At 43.1% G+C, this 18302-nt stretch overlaps 1 gene segment (V, D, J or C); it reads left to right on the top strand.

Moving 5' to 3' along the window:
* The first annotated feature begins 7080 nt into the window (after nt 1-7080).
* On the top strand, nt 7081-12613 carry LOC137348569 (Ig heavy chain C region-like). The segment is given in 3 exon segments: nt 7081-7151; nt 8184-8299; nt 12147-12613. Coding segments are annotated over 3 exon segments (654 nt in total).
* The last annotated feature ends 5689 nt before the right edge of the window (nt 12614-18302 follow it).

Raw genomic sequence — 18302 nt, forward strand, 5'->3', positions numbered from 1 at the left:
CTATTACACCAGGTCTTATCTCTGTTATTACTGAAGTGATCCACATCTCTGATTCTATTACACCAGGTCCTGTCTCTGTTATTACTGAAGTGATCCACATCTCTGATTCTATTACACCAGGTCCCGTCTCTGTTATTACTGAAGTAGTCCACATCTCTGATTCTATTACACCAGGTCCTGTCTCTGTTATTACTGAAGTAGTCCACATCTCTGATTCTATTACACCAGGTCCTGTCTCTGTTATTACTGAAGTGATCCACATCTCTGATTCTATTACACCAGGTCTTATCTCTGTTATTACTGAAGTGATCCACATCTCTGATTCTATTACACCAGGTCCTGTCTCTGTTATTACTGAAGTGATCCACATCTCTGATTCTATTACACCAGGTCCTGTCTCTGTTATTACTGAAGTAGTCCACATCTCTGATTCTATTACACCAGATCCTATCTCTGTTATTACTGAAGTAGTCCACATCTCTGATTCTATTACACCAGGTCCTGTCTCTGTTATTACTGAAGTAGTCCAAATCTCTGATTCTATTACACCAGGTCCTATCTCTGTTATTACTGAAGTGATCCACATCTCTGATTCTATTACACCAGGTCCTGTCTCTGTTATTACTGAAGTAGTCCACATCTCTGATTCTATTACACCAGGTCCTGTCTCTGTTATTCCTGAAGTAGTCCACATATCTGATTCTATTACACCAGATCCTATCTCTGTTATTACTGAAGTAGTCCACATATCGGATTCTATTACACCAGATCCTGTCTCTGTTATTACTGAAGTAGTCCACATCTCTGATTCTATTACACCAGATCCTGTCTCTGTTATTACTGAAGTGATCCACATCTCTGATTCTATTACACCAGGTCCTGTCTCTGTTATTACTGAAGTAGTCCACATCTCGGATTCTATTACACCAGGTCCTGTCTCTGTTATTACTGAAGTGATCCACATCTCTGATTCTATTACACCAGGTCCTGTCTCTGTTATTACTGAAGTAGTCCACATCTCTGATTCTATTACACCAGGTCCTGTCTCTGTTATTCCTGAAGTAGTCCACATCTCTGATTCTATTACACCAGATCCTATCTCTGTTATTACTGAAGTAGTCCACATCTCTGATTCTATTACACCAGATCCTATCTCTGTTATTCCTGAAGTAGTCCAAATCTCTGATTCTATTACACCAGATCCTATCTCTCTTATTCCTGAAGTAGTCCAAATCTCTGATTCTATTACACCAGATCCTATCTCTGTTATTCCTGAAGTAGTCCAAATCTCTGATTCTATTACACCAGATCCTATCTCTGTTATTCCTGAAGTAGTCCACATCTCTGATTCTATTACACCAGATCCTGTCTCTGTTATTACTGAAGTGATCCAAATCTCTGATTCTATTACACCAGATCCTATCTCTCTTATTCCTGAAGTAGTCCAAATCTCTGATTCTATTACACCAGATCCTATCTCTGTTATTCCTGAAGTAGTCCAAATCTCTGATTCTATTACACCAGATCCTATCTCTGTTATTCCTGAAGTAGTCCAAATCTCTGATTCTATTACACCAGATCCTATCTCTGTTATTCCTGAAGTAGTCCACATCTCTGATTCTATTACACCAGATCCTGTCCCTGTTATTACTGAAGTAGTCCACATCTCTGATTCTATTACACCAGATCCTATCTCTCTTATTCCTGAAGTAGTCCAAATCTCTGATTCTATTACACCAGATCCTATCTCTGTTATTCCTGAAGTAGTCCACATCTCTGATTCTATTACACCAGATCCTGTCTCTGTTATTACTGAAGTGATCCAAATCTCTGATTCTATTACACCAGATCCTATCTCTCTTATTCCTGAAGTAGTCCAAATCTCTGATTCTATTACACCAGATCCTATCTCTGTTATTCCTGAAGTAGTCCAAATCTCTGATTCTATTACACCAGATCCTATCTCTGTTATTCCTGAAGTAGTCCAAATCTCTGATTCTATTACACCAGATCCTATCTCTGTTATTCCTGAAGTAGTCCACATCTCTGATTCTATTACACCAGATCCTATCTCTGTTATTCCTGAAGTAGTCCACATCTCTGATTCTATTACACCAGATCCTGTCTCTGTTATTACTGAAGTGATCCAAATCTCTGATTCTATTACACCAGATCCTATCTCTCTTATTCCTGAAGTAGTCCAAATCTCTGATTCTATTACACCAGATCCTATCTCTGTTATTCCTGAAGTAGTCCAAATCTCTGATTCTATTACACCAGATCCTATCTCTGTTATTCCTGAAGTAGTCCACATCTCTGATTCTATTACACCAGATCCTATCTCTGTTATTCCTGAAGTAGTCCAAATCTCTGATTCTATTACACCAGGTCCTGTCTCTATTATTACTGAAGTAGTCCACATCTCTGATTCTATTACACCAGGTCCTGTCTCTCTTATTACTGAAGTAGTCCACATCTCTGATTCTATTACACCAGGTCCTATCTCTGTTATTACTGAAGTAGTCCACATCTCTGATTCTATTACACCAGGTCCTGTCTCTCTTATTACTGAAGTAGTCCACATCTCTGATTCTATTACACCACGTCCTGTCTCTGTTATTACTGAAGTAGTCCACATCTCTGATTCTATTACACCAGGTGCTGTCTCTCTTATTACTGAAGTAGTCCACATCTCTGATTCTATTGCACCAGGTCCTGTCTCTGTTATTACTGAAGTAGTCCGCATCTCTGATTCTATTACACCAGGTCCCGTCTCTGTTATTACTGAAGTAGTCCACATCTCTGATTCTATTACACCAGGTCCCGTCTCTGTTATTACTGAAGTAGTCCACATCTCTGATTCTATTACACCAGGTCCTGTCTCTCTTATTACTGAAGTAGTCCACATCTCTGATTCTATTACACCAGGTCCTGTCTCTCTTATTACTGAAGTAGTCCACATCTCTGATTCTATTACACCAGGTCCTGTCTCTCTTATTACTGAAGTAGTCCACATCTCTGATTCTATTACACCAGGTCCTGTCTCTCTTATTACTGAAGTAGTCCACATCTCTGATTCTATTACACCAGGTCCTGTCTCTCTTATTACTGAAGTAGTCCACATCTCTGATTCTATTACACCAGGTCCCGTCTCTGTTATTACTGAAGTAGTCCACATCTCTGATTCTATTACACCAGGTCCTGTCTCTCTTATTACTGAAGTAGTCCACATCTCTGATTCTATTACACCAGGTCCTGTCTCTCTTATTACTGAAGTAGTCCACATCTCTGATTCTATTGCACCAGGTCCTGTCTCTGTTATTACTATCAGTTGAGATCCTGTCTCTGCTTATTACTGTACCTGCCCATTTATCTGTTCCTATAACACCAGGTCCTGTCGCTGCATTAGTCCCTAACTTTGTATTACAACAGGTCCTTTTTCTGTAATCACTACACTTGACCATATCTCTCTCCACAGCAGTTTCCAAGCCCCCAGCCTCTACCAGCTAGAAGGACAAGAGCAGCAGCTGTATGGGAAACCACAACCTGCAAGTTCTGGTCCAAGACAGACTCCATCCTGACTTGGAACTATATCGCCATTCCTTTACTGTCGCTGGGTCAAAATCCTGGAACTCCCTTCCTAACAGCACAGTGGGAGTACCTACCCCACATACACTGCAGCGGTTCAAGAAGGCTGCTCACCACCACCGCCTCCTCAATGTCAGTCAGGGATGTATTAGAAATGCTGTCTTAGCCAGAGATGCTCACATTCCCATGCATGAATAAAAGAAGGTGGACATTAGGACTCGGTGGCTGCCCATTTTCTGCTGATGTGAGGTTATTGTTCCAGGCTCTAACTCAGTTCCTAGGTCAGGTGAAAGCTAAATTGGAAAATCCTGCAGGGAAATAAATCCTTAACATTAAAAACTGAGCAATTGTCACAGTCCAACAAAAGTGTGAATTAGTACACTTTACACAACACAGTTTGTCACTAAGTAATGTAAAGTGCAGTGCACTACTGCTCGACTTTAGTCCTGTTCCTCAATCCCAGTTTATCGCTGGGAGATTGTTACAAGATTCACACCATCCATGCAACACAAATATTACCCACATAATCTTAGAGCAATTAGAAATTGGACACATCTGCAGATAGGTATTAACAAGACTAAACATATTCTTCCATACAGGAAATGATTATACCTTCCCCCACACATGAATATATGAGTTGGAAATTGGTCTCAGGCAGTGGTACAGGATGGTACAGTATTGGACTGATCGCCTGGTATAGGCAGCACCTGATGATTAATTCCGTTGACTGAAATGAAACTGAATATCAGGGGTTGGGTCGAACGGGCGGCCGATCAGCCTGTTTTGAGCCGATGCCCGAGACCAATTTCCAGCCTAACATTTATTTATGATAATATCTCATCATCTCATAGGGACATGGCCTAATTCAGTGATAACCCGACAGATTCTAGGCAATAGGTCTAATAGGATGTGGAGACTGGGTCTCGGGTAATATAAATAGAGGCAGGGTCTAGTGCAATATAAACAGACATAGTCTAGTTTAATATGAATAGAAACAGGGTCTAGTTTAATAGGTCTAATTGGGTCTAGAGACTGGACCTAGAGTAATATAAACAGAGACAGGATCTAGCATATTATAAATAGAGGCATGGTCTCGTTTAATAACAGAAATAGGGTCTCATGTATTAGAAACAGACACAGGGTCTAGTGTAAGATAAACAGAGACAGGGTCCAGTGTAATATAAACAGACACAGGGTCTAGTGTAATATAAACAGAGACAGGGTCCAGTGTAATATAAACAGAGACAGGGTCTAGTGTGATATAAACAGAGACAGGGTCTAGTGTAATATAAACAGAGACAGGGTCCAGTGTAATATAAACAGAGACAGGGTCCAGTGTGATATAAACAGAGACAGGGTCTAGCGTGATATAAACAGAGACAGGGTCTAGTGTGATATAAACAGAGACAGGGTCTAGTGTGATATAAACAGAGACAGTGTCTAGTGTAATATAAACAGAGACAGGGTCTAGTGTGATATAAACAGAGACAGGGTCTAGTGTAATATAAACAGAGACAGGGTCCAGTGTAATATAAACAGAGACAGGGTCTAGTGTAATATAAACAGAGACAGGGTCTAGTGTGATATAAACAGAGACAGGGTCTAGTGTAATATAAACAGAGACAGGGTCCAGTGTAATATAAACAGAGACAGGGTCCAGTGTAATATAAACAGAGACAGGGTCTAGTGTAATATAAACAGAGACAGGGTCTAGTGTGATATAAACAGAGACAGGGTCTAGTGTAATATAAACAGAGACAGGGTCCAGTGTAATATAAACAGAGACAGGGTCCAGTGTAATATAAACAGAGACTGGGTCTAGTGTAATATAAACAGAGACAGGGTCCAGTGTAATATAAACAGAGACAGGGCCTAGTGTAATATAAACAGAGACAGGGTCCAGTGTAATATAAACAGAGACAGGGTCCAGTGTGATATAAACAGAGACAGGGTCTAGTGTGATATAAACAGAGACAGGGTCTAGTGTAATATAAACAGAGACAGGGTCTAGTGTAATATAAACAGAGACAGGGTCCAGTGTAATATAAACAGAGACACAACGATGTACAGTGACAACTGAAACAAGGTCTAGTATAATATGAACAGAGGCAGTCTCTCGCGCAAAATAAACTGAGACATTATCTGGTGCAGTAATAGCAGAGGCAGGGCAGAGTCATAGACTAGTCCATCATTAATTGATACTGAGTTTATTGTAGTATAAACAGACACAGGGTGTGGTGCAGTAATAACTGAGACAGGGCATTGTGTGATACAAGCAGAAACATTGTCCAGTATATTAACACCTGAGTTTGGGCCAATGTGGAAATAAGTGAGGCATGGGCTGCTTTAATATGATCAGGGACAATGTTTGTTCCAATACAAATCAGAAAATTTCTTAGTGCAATATAAACAGACAGCATCTAATGCAATATAGACTAAAGTAGGTTCTAATGTAATATAAACAGAGACGGGGCCTAGTGCAGTAGTAACTGAGACAGAGCCTTGTGTAATATAAACAGAGACAGGGCCTAGTGCAGTAGTAACCAAGACAGGGCCTTGTGTAATATAAACAGAGACAGGGCCTAGTGCAGTAGTAACCAAAACAGGGCCTTGTGTAATATAAACAGAGACAGGGCCTAGTGCAGTAGTAACTGAGACAGGGCCTTGTGTAATATAAACAGAGACAGGGCCTAGTGCAGTAGTAACTGAGACAGAGCCTTGTGTAATATAAACAGAGACAGGGCCTAGTGCAGTAGTAACTGAGACAGAGCCTTGTGTAATATAAACAGAGACATGGCCTAGTGCAGTAGTAACCGAGACAGAGCCTAGTGTAATATAAACAGAGACACTTGAGATTAGACCATGTCGGAATAATTGAGGCATGGACTATTTTAATATGATCAGACACAACATTTGTTATAATACAAATAGGAAAATGACCTAGTGCAACATAAACAGAGTGAGCATCTAGTGTAATATAACCAGAGACATGGCCTAGAGCAGTAATCACTGAGACAAGGCCTAGTGTAATATAAACAGAGACAAGGTCTCTTCTTTGGCCTCCGTGTCTCGAGAGACAATGGGTAAGCGCCTGGAGGTGGTCAGTGGTTTGTGAAGCAGTGCCTGGAGTGGCAATAAAGGCCAATTCTAGAGTGACAGACTCTTCCACAGCCTCTCCCCTTGCACTTCTGTCTTTTTTCCTGCCAACAGCTAAGTCTCTTTGACTCGCAACTCTTTAGCCCCGCCTTTATGGCTGCCCGCCAGCTCTGGCGATCACTGGCAACTGACTCCCACGACTTGTGATCAATGTCACAGGACTTCATGTCGCGTTTGCAGACGTCTTTAAAGCGTAGACATGGACAGCCGGTGGGTCTGATACCAGTAACGAGCTCGCTGTACAATGTGACTTTGGGGATCCTGCCATCTTCCATGCAGCTCACATGGCCAAGCCATCTCAAGCGCCGCTGACTCAGTAGGGTGTATAGGCTGGGGATGTCAGCTGCCCCGAGGATTTCTGTGTTGGAGATACGGTCCTGCCACCTGATGCCAAGGATTCTCCGGAGGTAGCGAAGATGGAATGAATTGAGACGTCGCTCTTGGCTGACATACGTTGTCAAGGCCTCGCTGCTGTAGAGCAAGGTACTGAGGACACAGGCTTGAAACACTCGGACTTTTGTGTTCCGTGTCAGTGCGCCATTTTCCAACACCCTCTTGGCCAGTCTGGACATAGCAGTGGAAGCCTTTCCCATGCGCTTGTTGATTTCTGCATCGAGAGACAGGTTACTGGTGATAGTTGAGCCTAGGTAGGTGAACTCTCGAACCACTTCCAGAGCGTGGTCGCCAATATTGATGGACAAGAGCATTAATAATTCAGGCAGCGCCTGTTTCGTGCAATGTGAACAATCGGGCTTTTACTGACACCTGGTGGCTGTGTTTGACCATTACTCCTATTGTGAAAATGTCGATGTTAATTCCTGACATGAATACATCAAGAAACAGCTTGCATTGATGTAACACCTAATCACCTTCTCTGGGAGGTCCCAAAATTTGAGGTGCAACTAATTCCAGATGAACGTGGCCGATTTCTGTGCAGAAACATCAGTAATAGAGTAAAGTGTGTTTTTGTTGATCTTGGTTCAAGGAGGAATGTTGACCAGGACACGGTGTGGGGACCATGGGAGCTTTAATGTCTACATCAACAGACAAGGGGGAGAGGAGAGATTATTGGTTCATGATGTGATCTGAAAGACAGTGGGGACCGTTTCCCAGATACTTTAAGTGCCACTAAGCCTCCAATGGAGCCAAGGTGGGATATTAAGCTGAAGCATTGATTTCGCCTGCGTTTAACGGAAGATACCATCTTGGTAAAAGAGTTGACACTTGGGCTAGGATCATCTACCCGGAGGATCAGTCAGCAGCTGATTGTCACTGAAATCGTCTGCTAACACTCATTCAATAGGCTGCACACCATTTTGATAATTAGCTCTTGACCGACCCTCTCTCTGAACAGCTTCTTGGGAGTAAACAAGTTGCTGCAGAGGTTTTCTGCGATACTTAAAGGTACATCGCCTTTTCCTGTCCACTTTCTGCTGAAGGTTTGAAGAGGACTTTCGAAACCCATCGGGAGAATTTCTGGGACACATTTTCCACTTCGCCAACACCTTGTCGACATTTATTCCTGGAAATTCTCTGAGTGCCTCACTCAAAAAGGGTAAGAGCTGTGCGACTTAGCCTTATAGGAGTCAACAGGAGAAAGGGAGTGCTTGGTCATCAGCATCTTGCTGGTTGGCTGAATGGGGGGAGGACATGAGGCCAGGCAGAGCAGCACCCGCTGCTGTAGGATAGTGAGACAGGAGGGTGAGGTGGTGTCCTGCCCCAGTGCGGGTACAGGACATCCTTCCTCCTCTGGATCTCCTCCACCACCACCTATAATGCTGCATCTGAGAATCTGTGCACACACTCAGTTGGTTCCTGAGCCATCCTGAAAGATATCACTGTGTGTCAGCCAGGCCACCCCACACTTATAGTGGAAGTGGGTGCATGAAACCCACATATACTACTGCAAGAAAATTGTGGTTAATCAGCCACTTGAATTCAGAACCTGCAGGGTCTCTGGTTTAGCACCTCCAGGCAAGTTCAATTATGGTAATCAACAATTAGATCAAAATTGGGTGCTAAATCCAGGCATTCATAGAAACATAGAAAATAGGAGGAGGAGTAGGCCATTCGGCCTTTCGAGCCTGCTCCACCATTCATTATGATCATGGCTGATCATCCAACTCAGTCGCCTGTTCCCGCTTTTGCCCCATATCCTTTGATCCCTTTAGACCCAAGAGCTATATCTAACTCCTTCTTGAAAACATACAATGTTTTGGCCTCAACTGCTTTCTGTGGTGGCGAATTCCACAGGCTCACCACTCTCTGGGTGAAGAAATTTCTCATCATCTCAGTCCTGAAAGGTTTACCCCATATCCTTAGACTATGACCCCTGGTTCTGGACTCCCCCACCATCGGGAACATCCTTCCTGCATCTACCCTGTCAAGTCCTGTTAGAATTTTATAGGTTTCTATGAGATTCCCCCTCACTCTTCTGAATTCCAGTGAATATAATCCTAACCGACTCAATCTCTCCTCATACGTCAGTCCCACCATCCCAGGAATCAGTCTGGTGAACCTTTGCTGCACTCCCTCTATAGCAAGAACATCCTCCCTCAGATAAGGAGACCAAAACTGCACACAATATTCCAGGTGTGGCCTCACCAAGGCCCTGTATAATTGCAGCAAGATATCCCTGCTCCTGTACTCGAATCCTCTCGCTATGAAGGCCAACATACCATTTGCCTTTTTTTTAACCGCCTGTTGCACCTGCATGCTTACCTTCAGCGACTGATGTACGAGAACACCCAGGTCTCGTTGCATATTCCCCTCTCTCAGTTTATAGCCGTTCAGATAATAATCTGCCTTCCTGTTTTTGCTACCAAAGTGGGGTGTTTCATTAGAACAGTGGCCATTAGCCTCTGGTTTCACCCTTTAACCAAAATAACCCCCAAATTGTTCATTATATATGCGTTGTGTAAACACCATTTTGTTTGCCATTCCACAAATATAAATAATTATCTTCACCAATTTTTTTTTAGCATTTTTAAAAATTCAACATGTTCGAGGGTAATGAGCAGCTACCCGCCAGTCTCTGTGTTTTATTGTTAAGTAATCACCTCCCCTTAACATAGTAGCTGCTGGTATGTACCTCGCATGTGTGAAGCTTTGTGCAAGTGATGGTAAAACTGAAACTACCTGTACCTGATGTGAAGTTAATAAATCTGTAAATGACTGGTTTGTTATTTTACTTGTTTGCACAGGAATGAAACACTTGATGCTTTCCAGTGAATTTCGCACCATTTCTCTTTCGACACACTTTGTTTTTAGCCTGTTACCTTCACTATTTCCTCCCGACGTCTTCAAATATTTTTATGGTTTAGTTCATTAATAACTGAGACAGAAACTAACATATTATAAGTGACATTATTTAATGGTATGAATAGAGATATGGCCTAGTGCAGCAATAACTGAGACACGGCCTAGCATAATATAAAAAGCAACATGGTCTAGTGTAATATATATGGGACATGAGTTTGGGTAATATAAGTGGGACATGATCTAGTGCAGTAATAACTGAGCAAGGGCGAATGGATTATAAACAGAGAAATGGTCTCCTGCACTAATAACAGCACATGATCTAATTTAGTAGAGACAGAGCCTAGTGTAATAGAAACAAATATATCGTCCACAGCAATAATAAGTGAGACAGATCCTCGTGTAATCTGAGCAGAAACATGGTCTACTTCAGTAATAACCTAGAATGTGTTGTATAAAATATAAACAAAGCGATGGTCTAATGCAGTGTCAACTGAGACAATGTCTAGTGTAATATGAACAGAGACATGGTCTATTGAGTAATAAAGGAGGCAGGTCTAGTGTAACATAAACAGAGACAGGGTCTAGTGAAACTAATGAAATGTCAGCAAAGGCTTGATTTATTCGAGTAATAACTGGGGCAGGATCTAGTGCAATGGAAATAGAAACATGGTTTAGTAACTGAGGGAAGAGAAGGTGCAATATAAACAGAGAGAAAGAGAGAGAGATGGTCGAGTGCACTAATAACTGTGACAGAATCTTGTATAATATACAAAGAGGCACACTCCTCTGCATGTAAAACTGAGACATGACCATCGCAACATCAGCAGAAATAGGGTCGACTGTAATGTAAACAGGGTCGAGTGTATAATACAGGACCATTTATATGTTTATATTACATAAGAAATAAGAGCAGGAGTAGGCCATTCAGCTCTTGGAGTCCGCTCCGCAATTCAATGAGATTATGGCTGATCTTTTACTTCAGCACCAATTTCCCGCACTATCCCTGTATCCCTTGTCATTTTCAAACTGCAGAAATCTATTGATCTCCATCATGAACGTACTCAACAGCTGAGCCTCTTCAGCCCTCTGGGGCAGAGAATTCCTAAGATTTACCAAGTGAATTAATTCCTCCTCATCTCAGTTCTAAATGGCCTGCCCCTTATTCTGAGACTCTGCCCCCTGGTTCTAGACTCCCTCATCCAGGGGAAACATCCTTCCTGCATCTACCCTGTCAAGTCCTGTAAGAATTTTGTTCGTTTGATTGAGAGCACCTCTCATTCTTCTAAAGTCCAGAGAATAAAACCCAGTCTATTTCATGCAGCCTTGTCTGAGTTCTCATTGAACTAGGCCATAGACTACTCGAGTAGAAAAATAATGATTGTGTTAATCTTTTACAAAAAAACGGTAGGCCTCAGAGATGAACTGGGACTGAAGGACAGGAGTAAGTGTGAGCAACAGTGCATTTCATTTTTCACGACAAACTTCGTAACAATCTTGTGTTAAAGTTTACTGATTCACACATATCGTACTGTGATAATTGCTCATAGTTTCTTTTTATTGCTAAGTGATTCCCTTCAGTTCCTCCCTCTCATTAAGCTCTGTGTTCCCCAACAATTCTAGTATGATATTTGTGTCCTCAGAACCAAAATATGCATTTAGTTGGTCAGCCATTTCTTTGTTCCCCATAATAAATTCCCCAGTTTCTGACTGTAAGGGACCTACATTTGTCTTCACTAATCTTTTTCTCTTTAGAAACTTTTACAGTCAGTTTTTATGTTTCTCGCAAGCTTACTCTGGTACTCTTATTTTCCCCTTCTTAATCAATCCCTTGGTCCTCCTTTGCTGAATTCTAAACTGCTCCCAATCCTCAGGTCTGTTGTTTTTTCTGGCGAATTTATTCCTTCTATCTAATGCTATCTCTAATTTTCCTTGTAAGACATGGTTTGGCTACCTTTCCTGCTTTACTTTTGTGCCAGATTGCATCCGCCTCTGCTCCGGGCTGGAAAACAGGACAGGCCGCAGAGGGGAAAAGGAAAACCTTTAAAATTCAGCAAAAATTACATTCCTCTCACATCTAACCACCGGTTTCATTGTATCTGGAATTCTCCTTTTTATTGATATTTATTTTAATTTTTCTGCAGTTAAAGATTTGCGGGAACCGTTCGTGTCTGTCCTCCTGCCCCCGGCAGACGATGTCTCCGCTCAGAGGTTCCTCTCCCTCACCTGCTTAGTGAGCGGTTTCTCCCCCCGAGAGATCTTCGTCAAGTGGACCATCAATGACAAGTCGGTGAATCCCGGCAACTACAAGAACACCGAGGTGATGACGGAGAACGACAATAGGTCCTTCTTCATCTACAGCCTGTTATCCATTGCAGCGGAGGAGTGGGTCAGCGGCGCTTCTTACTCCTGTGTGGTGGGACATGAAGCGATCCCCTTGAAGATCATCAACAGAACAGTTAATAAATCCAGCGGTAACCCGAGTTTTGTGAACATTTCCCTTGCTCTGTTGGACACTCAATTCATGTCAATGAGAATCTCTCGATTGCATTTCAATCTTAAATACAAACGAATAAAGATCTGTTCTTCCAATCGCGATTTAAATACATAACCACTCAATTATTTTTGCTTGCCACATTTGCTAAGTGTAGGTCAATTCATCTAAAGTAGGATATTTGCAGGTCTCGGGTCAAGTCTTGTAGAATCAGTGCTCCCAGCTCAGATACAGCACAGGTTAGCGACAGAAGAAAGCTGATCCATTAGAGGATTCTGTAGAGTAACTGCAGCAACTTTCCTCCCGTTGGGGCGGTGGTGGGTGTGGGGAGCAGTGGGGGTGTGGGTGGGGGGTGGGTGGGCAGTGAGGGTGGGCAGTGGGGGAGGGGGGGTGGTGGGTGGGCAGTGGGGGGTGGGTGGGCGGGGGCGCAGAAGCTGAAATTTTCCAAGTGCATTTAGATCTCGGTGTTCCTGCTTCTCGTGTTGTCCATCCCTTCAGAATTAGGGTCAGTTTTAAATTGCAGCATAGGAGCCACTAGGAGCTGAAATGAGGTCCACACAGGAATACGAACTATACACAAAATCCCCCATCAGAAAGAGGGGAAAGGATAATTTATTAACCCACTGTACCGCCGCTTCCTAAGCAGAGGGAGGGAAAGGGCAATTGTTAACCCACTGTAACTCCACTTCTCCAATAGAGAGAGGGCAAAGGCAATTGTGAACCATCTGTAGCCCCTCCCCCCCAATTCCTCCAACAGATAAAGCAGCAAGGACATTTAATAACCCACTGTACTTCCACTACTCGGTCAGAGAGATTGGCAGGCAACTGCTCTCTATTGTAGTCTCAGCAGCCATCAGTACAAAGTCGGCTTCTAGCTCACTGTGCAAAGGATTTAAACTTTCTACATGGGAATCATATTGCAAAGTATGCAACATCATGTCTTTAAACCTTTTCCTGTTAATCTTATGCGACCAGATTGAATTCTAATAGTCCAAATCTAATTGGTGATAGAATATTTCTCTGTTTTTTTTTCCACTGATGTTTCTGAGGCCCAACATTTGTATTGCTGCGTGCATTCAGCTGATGTTATATTGTATCTCACACAGAACACGTTTATACATAGAACAGTGAAAAACATTCTCTACAATGCACACGGTCAAGGACAGACCCAGTTATTGGTTCTCTGTGGAACATTGAAAAATAACAAAAATGCACAGGCACACACATAAACACACTCACATGCAGAAACACACACATACACCGACACACACAAACATAATCATAAACACTCACCTTAGTACAGTCTCACGTACACAGAAATATAGACATAAAAGCACACACTAGGATACACATTAACACACATGCATGGACGCACATACTCACACATTAACAGAGTTACACACGTACACACAAACACATAAATAAATAGAGACATTAGCCCATTCACTCACGCACAAATAAACATCAACAGTAATATACTGGCACACATGGATACACAAACCCGCACATAAACACATATGTACACATAATCACACATTAACACACGTATTAATACATAAATGTAGAAATCAACATATCAACACACATTATCACATTTTTAGGGGCACAAGAAGACATAAAGAAGCAGATTAACACACCCCTTAAAAACATTGACACATGAACACACATAAACTTACAGGGAAACAAACACATCCACCAACACAGAAAGACAGATTAACAAACTCATGGGGAACACAAACACACATATAAATAAATGTGAAGGCGCTCACACACAGAGATGGATAGATAGACAGCACACACACACACACACACACACACACCTGGTCGGTCACTTGAATACATACTTCAATGCACATTGGCATATTAACTCATATTAACACACACACACACACACACACACACACCTGGTCGGTCACTTGAATACACACTTCAATGCACATTGGCATATTAACTCATATTAACACACACACACACACACACACACACACACACACACACCTGGTCGGTCACTTGAATACATACTTCAATGCACATTGGCATATTAACTCATATTAACACACACACACACACACGCACACACACCTGGTCGGTCACTTGAATACATACTTCAATGCACATTGGCATATTAACTCATATTAACACACACACACACACACACACACACACCTGGTCGGTCACTTGAATACACACTTCAATGCACATTGGCATATTAACTCATATTAACGCACACACACACACACACACAGCCATCAACGTATAAACAAGCACATTAATACACTCGCTTTTGGGTACACAAACAAACAAATAAACACACTCATTAACACTTGCATAATCGCACACATGGATACACAAACACAGAGTAATGCAAAACAAGAGATACTCATACACACATACACAAATACTGAAGGACACAAACAAAAAGGTCAGTCTATAGAGAAAAGCAGAATTCAAATGCACTATTTGAACAGACACCGTCTCCAACAATTTCCCGATTATATGTTGGACCTGCAATCATAATGAAACAATGTTCTCATTTAGAAACTGAGATCAGTTAATGATTTACCAACCACTTTCATCACAAATAAACAAACAAGATTGGAACTCGCATCCGATCCCTTACCCAGCACCACAGACAATCTCCAAATAAATAGCTATCTGAACCTATCTTCAAAATAATTGTTATCGATCAGTAAACCTCCCTCGATAGCTCGCCATAACAATCTCTAATGATAGAACGAAATTGATCTGAAACAAAATAGCGCCAGAGACGGAAAAAAACCTGACATATTTTCCCAAGGCCTGCACGAGGATCATAAAGGAAGAACAGCGGTGGAGTTTGCAAAAGAAATAGATTACTGAGAGTGATTAGCTTAAAAGACATACATTGAAAATTAAATTAGAGAAAAAAATAATAGTTTAAGGAAAAGAACTGCAAATGCAAAATAATTATTTTATATCCTGGATTAATAAACGATTTAAATATATTTTCTCCCCTACATCCGCGTAGATTCCTCAGATCACATCTGGATTGAAGACAATGAGGAAGAGAGCGGCAACATCTGGACAACCGCTTCCACATTCATCATCCTGTTCTTCCTGAGTATTTTCTACAGTGCTGCCGTCACTCTGGTGAAGGTGAGAAGATTCGATCCACTCACACTTCAATTTGACTGAAGCTGTTTAACAAATCTCGAAAAGTTTCATAGATTAAACAAAACCTCTGAGACAAATTTCCTGGACCACGAAACCTCTGCTTCACTCTTTTATCCCTCTTTTACAGGTCAAGTGATCGATTGAATTTCGGCCGCCCTGGATTTTCCTCAATTTTGAACATCTCTGTGTTACCAAAAAACTGTAAAAGTAAAATTCCTTCAGTTTATGGTTCCGAATCTGTCGTTGAGAAAACCATAAACATTATTTTCGTTTTTCTGTTTGAAATGTTTGAGATAATCGTGGTTATAATGTAAATGTATCTTCGAGTTTCACCGTTGTTTGAACTTCGTGTGTAAATAAGTAACTATTCCATATTCACAATTGTTTCTTCTCTTTATATTGAGCCCCTCTTTTCTCTCACTGGTCTGTTACATTTTTACAGACAGCTCAGACCACATGTGTTCTGTTCTCAATGTGATGTGCAGTTGTTGTATTCATTTTGGATCCATTTTTTAAAGTCTTCTATGTAAAATATTCCTTTTGCAATTGTTAATAAATCTTGACTAACAAATACACTAACATGGGCTTGGCTAAATTCCTTGCCCCAAGGCCCCTCCACACCGCTCCATTTTCCCTATTACACGTTTCCCCCCCTTTCCTGACAGCTATCTTTCACCAGTCCTGCATGGGTTGTGTTTGAACCCAAGGCCTTCCGGTGAAGGAGCCGCTGCGCCATCCAGAGTCCAATTAGAGTAAAGACACCTTTCCCTCTGCCTCTTGATGCCACTCCCCATAGGCAGAATGACCGCACAGCGACCTGGAGCATCTCGCTGACTTCTCTCATCCTACTGACTGTCGCAGTCACATGCCAGGTTACAGTAAAGAGCATCGCTCTGCTCCAACACAACCTGATACAGTACTGTGTATGCAAGAATACTGTTCCGTTACACTTTTGTAGGACAGGCACGACACAGGCTAGATAGAGTAAAGCTCCCTCTTCACCGTCCCATCAAACACTCCCAGGACAGGTACAGCACGGGATTGGCTGGGCAATTTGTGGCACTTCCTGCCTACAATCAGGGGGAGCAGCTGCACCTGTGCTGTTGCAACTGTAGAGTGGAGAGAGGAGACTGGAGTCATTGGAGAAACTGGAGAGAAGTGAATGCAGAGTGGAGAGACGAGACTGCAGAGTGGATTGAAACCATCAAGGAAGGCTGCAATTGTTTTGGAGAGGTGGGTGTCAGAGCACCTGAAGGACTCTAAGTTTGAACTGTTTGGGGGAGGGAGAACAGGCCGGAAGACTCGGGTAGGACTGCCAAATCCGGTAGCGGGCCCCTGTATTTGTATTGGTGCTTGCACACAGGGAGCTCCCTCCCCACCCCAAGTGCCTGCTCAGGACTGCTCAAGCTGCCCGGGTGAAGACTTTTTTTTTTGAAAATCAGAAGAGGAGAATACCAGGCGGCTCCAGCCGTCCCGGGCGAAGAAGTCTCCCCCAAGTGGAAGGCAACAAATAGTTTAAAACTAATTGTTATAAAGGTGCTCCAACTGGCAGTTGGAAGAAACATCCTTTTCAGCCTTTCTCTCCCTTCCTCCACTCAATCACCTATCCTTCCCTTTCCCTTTACCTTCCTCCTCAAATCCCACACCACTTTGTTTAAACTGTGTAAATTTGCTTTGTTTCTTGGGGGTGGACGTGGCTCTTAGACCCCATGGCGAGCCATCCTTCGCCGGTGGTGGGTCCCTCCCATACATATGCTGCTGCAGATGCTGCAGCTGCACCTGTTGCCCCGTCACCGTTTGCACTAATAACATCGAAGCAAGGGGTCAAGAGCTACATCCACCCAAACATGACGATAGAGGCGTGCGCGTAAGCAATGGCCGAGGTTGTCGGCCCTTCGGCCATTGTTGCAGCCTCTAAAATGCACGGGAAGACAGTGTTATTCCTGAAGACCGAACAGGAGGTGTCCCTGGCTCTGAACAAGGGGCTCACCATGGGCGGGACCTTTCTGCCAGTGGACCCCCTGGAGGCCACTGCGCAAAGGGTCATTTTATCTAATGTCCCACCCTTCATTCCTGGTGAGCTCCTCCTTCCCCACCTGCACCATCTGGGGTAAGTAAAGACAGGGCTCACTCCAGTCCTGCTTGGTCTTCGGGACAACAACCTCCGGCATGTGTACTCCTTTCGTCGCCAGCTATTCATGCGCATTTCAATGTAGAGTTCCAGAGGATGGCCTACCACATCTTCTGGACCTTGGACGGGGCATGGTGTCATGTCTGCAAGGGGGTGGGGCATGTTCGTAAGAACTGCCCCAACCTCCCGGCTGCCAACTCCATCTCAGCAGCCCAGGGTAGCGCCACTGCACCTCCTCCCACTCCCCCCCCCCCCCACCCCCACACCTCCACCAGATACCATTCAGTTGGTGCCAGAGGCTGTGGTTTTCATGGCCTCCAGCGGGGAGTGGGGTGCCCGTCCAAGTGGAAGGAAGGCGCAGAGGAAAAATAAACATGGAGAGGCTCGTCCCCTGGACACCATGACACAACCCGAGTCTGAGCTCAGCCCAAGGCCCGATCTCGGGGAGCCGACTTGCCCCAGGGCTGGGCTCAGGCCCAGGGTGAATGAAAAAAAAGACAGTGTGGAGGTGGAGACCTCTGA

This window comes from Heterodontus francisci, chromosome 34 (genome assembly GCF_036365525.1).
Source record: "Heterodontus francisci isolate sHetFra1 chromosome 34, sHetFra1.hap1, whole genome shotgun sequence".
Taxonomy (NCBI): Eukaryota; Metazoa; Chordata; class Chondrichthyes; order Heterodontiformes; family Heterodontidae; genus Heterodontus; species Heterodontus francisci.